The following is a 5,310-nucleotide window of genomic DNA, read 5'->3' on the forward strand; positions in this document are numbered from 1 at the left end:
ATAACTAAAAAAAAGTAGCTTTCAAGGAGTTATTTTTATCTTTTGAAATTTGATTAAGAATTTAACTATTGTATTTAAGAAATATATAAATTATTATAAAAAATGTTGATGAAATAGATTTAATTTTAAAAAATAAAAATATAAAAAATAAAAAAATTATTATACAGGCCTCAATATTTATATGTTTAATAAACTAGCATGAATGAAAAGAGTAAATAATAATTAATTAATGGTCTTAATTGATTCACTCGATGTAGTTTAAATTGATTTTTTCTTTTTAATTTCCTTGTGTGTAATTCAAAGAGGGAGTGGAGGGAAAGAGGTTTGATACTTTGGTTACAAATTAATTTACTTCAAAGTAATTATGTTGAATAAAGATAGAAGTGGAGATTAACTCGCATGAGTATAACTCAACAACATGAATTTGGTTATCAATTTCGAGGTTTGAGATTCAATCCTTCATCTTATTTATTGTCAAAAAAAAAAAAATCATCTAGAAAAATAAAATGTCTTAGTCATTGAGTCATGCTTGTTATTTTAAGGTCAACGGATTAAAATTAGTTGACCTACGTTGATATAGTACGGGAGGACCATTTTTCTTTTATGAGTTCAACAATTGAAAGATAAAACAATCAAAGAGAATAATATATTTTTTGTTTTTAAATTTTGGGTTTAGTTTCTGTTTAGTCCATAGATTTTAAACACTTCTAGTCCTTAAATTTGATTTCAATATAGTCTTTACATTTTCAAAATTTTAGAATAATTACGATGAGAAAATTTAATTTTAATTTAGAGCATGGATTAATAGTGATTTTTTTCGTTATTTTCAAATTAATTGATAATCAATCTGTCAATAAAAAAAATTGTCACAAAACACCACCTCTACAAAGTGTAGTAGATCGAGCTCTAGTCCATCGCATAAAACCAAACTCACAAAAAAGAGACAGAGTCATTACAAAATATGTGAAACCGACTTTCTTAAAAGAAGGGGGAGACAGAGATGAAAAATAGTGAAAGTTATTAATTATAATTCTTTTACATTAATTGCAACACGTTAACATTAAAAATGAAAAAAATGAGTATTTAGTTAAAAGTTGAGGTAAGCAGTATAAATTTCGAATCCTAAAAACCAATTGAAACAAAACTGAAATCTCAAGAGTAGAATTATAATCTTTTTAAAACCTAAAGACTAAATTAAAACCAAACTCAAAATTTAATGACTAAAAATATAATATATTGAAATATGCGGTTTTTATATATATGATTTTCTTCCAAGCATGTTCATAATTGATGACCCGCTCTTTATAAATCTATGAATTTTAAATATGAAGTTAGAATTTATATTTTTATGATAGTGGGTCATCAATCATAAAAGCACATTGAAAATAGTCATTCATATGAAAAAAAAAAAAAAAACTCTTTGAAACATATGAACTAAATAAATTATCAATTTTGAAATGATTAACGCTAAGGTAAAGTGCAACTAAAGAATAAATGGCCTTGAATAAAAACATCAAAACTCCCGTGCAGAGCACGTGAGTCACATCCATACAAATTTCAGTCCAACTCAGATGTCTCTCCACCTCACTCTTTCATCTTTTTATCAAACCCTATTTTGACCTAATTTTCAAATCCGCCCCTCCTCTTTCCATATATCCTTCTCGTCCTCCTCCTTATTAGGGTTTCCTAATTTATTCCTCCTGCCTTGCTTCATTCCCACTTTTCTCTTCTCCAAGGTTTCCTCTTCTTCGTTTCCAGTATTGGGTCGTGTTCGCTTTTGTCTTCAATGGACCTTGACGGTGTTCGCAAGAGGGAACGAACTGAAACCGCTTTGAATGGCAATGGCGGCTTCAAGAAGTCCAAGCCAGGTTCGTTAAGCTTCATAAATGCTTTTTTTTTTTTTACCTTTATTCTCTTCCCTTTTTGGCATTCTCGACGTCTTCTGTGTTATCTCATTTTTCTGGTTTATGGGTTGTGTTTCCTTGCTTGGTGTGTGTGTTTGAAATGTTTGTAGTATATGGATGCTCACTACTATTTGAAGGGAATGTATTTCGTTTGATTTCTGTATGGATGTTCGTTACTTATTTCTTCATCTTGGGTTATTGGTTGAATTGATAGTTAGGTTATTTTATAGCATATTTTTCTTTTTGGATTTACTTGCGGGTAATGCTGTTTTCATCCTCACTCTAGCTAAAGAAAACTCGCAAGCTTATTGTAGAACGACTTTGAATATTCTCTCTGTTCAAGTTTATGGATTTGGGTATAGTGTTTTAGTCTTATGTTCTCTTTTTGGTTTGGAGTATTTTTATTTGGTTTTTGAGTAGTATCTGGAAGTTGCTCTAGGTATTTGGTAATGTCTTCTTTCGAGATCTGGTTAAAGTCTTGGATGTGACGAGACTACTGTTTATGGGAAGACAATTTCACATCCTTTTCTAGGAGTTATAATTTTTTTACCACTGCAATTTCTTATAGGCTAAATTGCAAGCTATGTACATTTTTTTAAAATAAATAATTGTTGAAGTAGAAGGAACAATTTTTAGTCTGTTAAGTAGTGTAATTGGTTTAATTGGTATGTTATCCAGATCTTAGTTGACTTTACTGTTTTTATTTCAGTATATAAAACAATGTAAAAATTGGTGCGAAATATTTTTCTACCTTTCTCCAGCCTGGTATAGTTATTAATTTAAATGGAAATATATGGTTCAAGATTTTGAGATATGTTTTGTTTGAGAATATAAACTTTGGAACATGATTTTCTTTCTTCCTCCTGCTGGCCCTTTTCACCGCCGTAAATAGTAGTGTGTTGTCTTAGTGATGGAAGATGGTAAACACGTTATTAGATGTTTTAAGCTGGGAGATCAATAATACCCTGAAATTTTAACTAAGGAAAGTTAATTAATGTTCTCCGACAGAAATGGACTCCTTATCTACTGGTTTAGGAAGCAAATCGAGGCCTTGCACAAAGTTTTTCAGGTTCTAATCTTAACTTATCTAAAATGAATCAATAAATGCAGTTCCAGTCAATATATTGTCAATATTTTTTTCAAGTTCCAGGAAGATTTACTTAATTTTTCAAGTAAAATTATTGTGATTTGGACTAATGAATTGGTTAGTTAAAGTTGTTTCAGGTTTTGCATTGATGTAATCATAACAACAATCACTGAACTGAAATAGTTGATTCACAGGATTCCAGTGGGAATAACATTTTGCTGGAATTTGTCTAAATTGAAAGCAATACATTTGATGCCAAACTTGTATCTCTAAAGAGAATTAATAATTCTTACTTGGACCTTTTCAAGTAAGCAGTGTGATGCAGAATTGAATTGGCATCTTAAGTTATGGTACAGGTTTTGATCAAAGAAAAAAAAAAGTTATGGTACAGGTTATTCTATTTGTTTCAATGCCATCACATGAGCGATATATCCATTTTAGGTTGAAACGGGGTGTTTTTGTATTTCCTATAGGTGCTTCTAATCGTGCCTTCTACCAGTTAATGTTTTGTGAATATTGAGCAGCCCAACTTCTTTTATTTATTTTTCTGTTTGCAAGTCTGTACTTGTTATGCTAATTTTCTGACTTCTATGGAATTATTTTGTTGAATGATGTTCAGGACAATTGAAATTTCAATTCATTTTCCGTTAAGGTTTTGGGCATTACAATTTTATGATTCTGCAGTAAACTTGTTTCTGTTGCTGAATAGAAGAGTTATCTTGTAACTTGAAAGTCAGATTTCTTTTTTTTTTTTTTTGGAGCAAATTTATTGAAATATCATTCAGGACTTGGGGACTCGGAAAATATTTTTTGCTGCTCATTTCTACTCCTGAACTAAAATATAATTATTTTGTTGTATCTACTCAAGAATTTGCATTGGCTTTTTCACAGTTTTGTTAAATCTTGTATGGCTTTGTCAAAGTATTCTGGATTTGTGATGTTATAGTGAAGTTTACACCTTTTTTGAAATATTAAAATGCAGCACTTCTGGTTGCCCTTTTGGCGAGGGGTGTCATTTTGCGCATTATGTTCCGGGTGGATTCAAAGCAATTTCTCAGATGATCGGTCCTGCTCTTCCACCTGGGATTAGAAATCCAGCTCCTCCCCAATCCTTTCCAGATGGTGTTTCTCCTCCAGCCGTCAAGACACGTTTGTGCAATAAATTCAACTCAGCCGAAGGCTGCCGGTTCGGTGACAAGTGCTATTATGCTCATGGTGAGTGGGAACTTGGAAGACCGAACCCACCGCAAGATCACGGTGGAGTGGGACCAATGCAACAACCCAGGATGGGTGGTGGCTGGAATATGCCTCCACCACCACCTAACCATGGACCTGCGGCTAGCTTTGGGGCCTCTGCAACTGCAAAGATTAGTGTCGATGCATCACTTGCAGGCCCCATTATTGGTAAGAATGGTGTCAACTCGAAGAATATCTGTCGTATGACAGGGGCAAGGCTTTCGATAAAGGAACACGAGTCAGACCCTAACCTGAAGAACATTGAGCTTGAGGGTACTTTTGATCAGATCAATCTAGCTAGTTCAATGGTGCGCGAGTTGATTGCGAACGTTGGCGCTGCCTCGGCCAATAATGCCATGAAGCAGCATCAGCATCAGCAGCATCATCATGCTTCTGGCATGCAGCAATCTTCTGGTTCAGCAAACAACTTTAAAACCAAGCTTTGTGCTAATTTTACAAAAGGTACTTGTACGTTTAGAGAGAGATGCCATTTTGCTCATGGTGAAAGTGAGTTACGCAAACCAGGTATATGAATGAATGAAAACACTTTTGCCAGCAGTCTTTGTAGCAGTCAGCGCGATCTGTTCTTGAACAAAATGTTATTTTGTTCTGCTTTTCTCTGTTTGAATCATTTGTTAATTCTGAAATACGTTATCCGATTACTTTGTAAGACGAGCATTTTTCATCTAAGAAATCGGGACGAGATTTTGTAAGCTCTTTAACTTAAATGGAATCAGCTCATGCTGTTCTCTTTTTTACAATATTGTATGCTAAGGGTTTCTTTGTTTTAGACTTTTAGTTTTAATTTTCAACGTAGTGTTCCTTCCAATATTTCACTTGTAACTATTTTGTTTTTAATTTTCTGTCTATTTTCTTTCAATTTCATAACCAGGTTCACTTTTTTTTAGAAACATTTAAATCCTTGGTCAAGATCTGAAAAGCAACCCTTTTTTTTTTAATTATTATTTTAATTAATTAATTTATTTATTTAAATTAGACCCTTTTTGAAAATGTCATTAGAAAGTAAACAAAGGATGTAATATTTAGAAGTTTAATTCTAAATGATGCTTTAGATTTTTTATA

At 32.4% G+C, this 5,310-nt stretch overlaps 1 protein-coding gene across 1 annotated transcript; it reads left to right on the top strand.

The window, feature by feature from the left end:
- The first annotated feature begins 1,548 nt into the window (after positions 1 to 1,548).
- LOC120072251 (zinc finger CCCH domain-containing protein 14-like) lies at positions 1,549 to 4,988 on the top strand. The gene is made up of 3 exons (XM_039024675.2): positions 1,549 to 1,868; positions 2,913 to 2,973; positions 3,974 to 4,988. The coding sequence occupies exons 1-3, from the start codon at positions 1,787 to 1,789 to the stop codon at positions 4,758 to 4,760; spliced, it is 930 nt and encodes a 309-aa protein (XP_038880603.1). The 5' UTR covers positions 1,549 to 1,786; the 3' UTR covers positions 4,761 to 4,988.
- Positions 4,989 to 5,310: the final 322 nt, after the last annotated feature.

Source organism: Benincasa hispida, chromosome 2 (assembly GCF_027475165.1).
Source record: "Benincasa hispida cultivar pf3 chromosome 2, pf3_genome.v1.1, whole genome shotgun sequence".
Taxonomy (NCBI): Eukaryota; Viridiplantae; Streptophyta; class Magnoliopsida; order Cucurbitales; family Cucurbitaceae; genus Benincasa; species Benincasa hispida.

Coding starts and splice junctions, on each gene's coding strand:
- LOC120072251 (XM_039024675.2), top strand. CDS start 1,787: ATGGACCTTGACGGTGTTCGCAAGAGGGAACGAACTGAAACCGCTTTG. Junction 1,869..2,912: donor CTTCAAGAAGTCCAAGCCAG/GTTCGTTAAGCT, acceptor GTTCTCCGACAG/AAATGGACTCCTTATCTACT. Junction 2,974..3,973: donor CCTTGCACAAAGTTTTTCAG/GTTCTAATCTTA, acceptor ATTAAAATGCAG/CACTTCTGGTTGCCCTTTTG.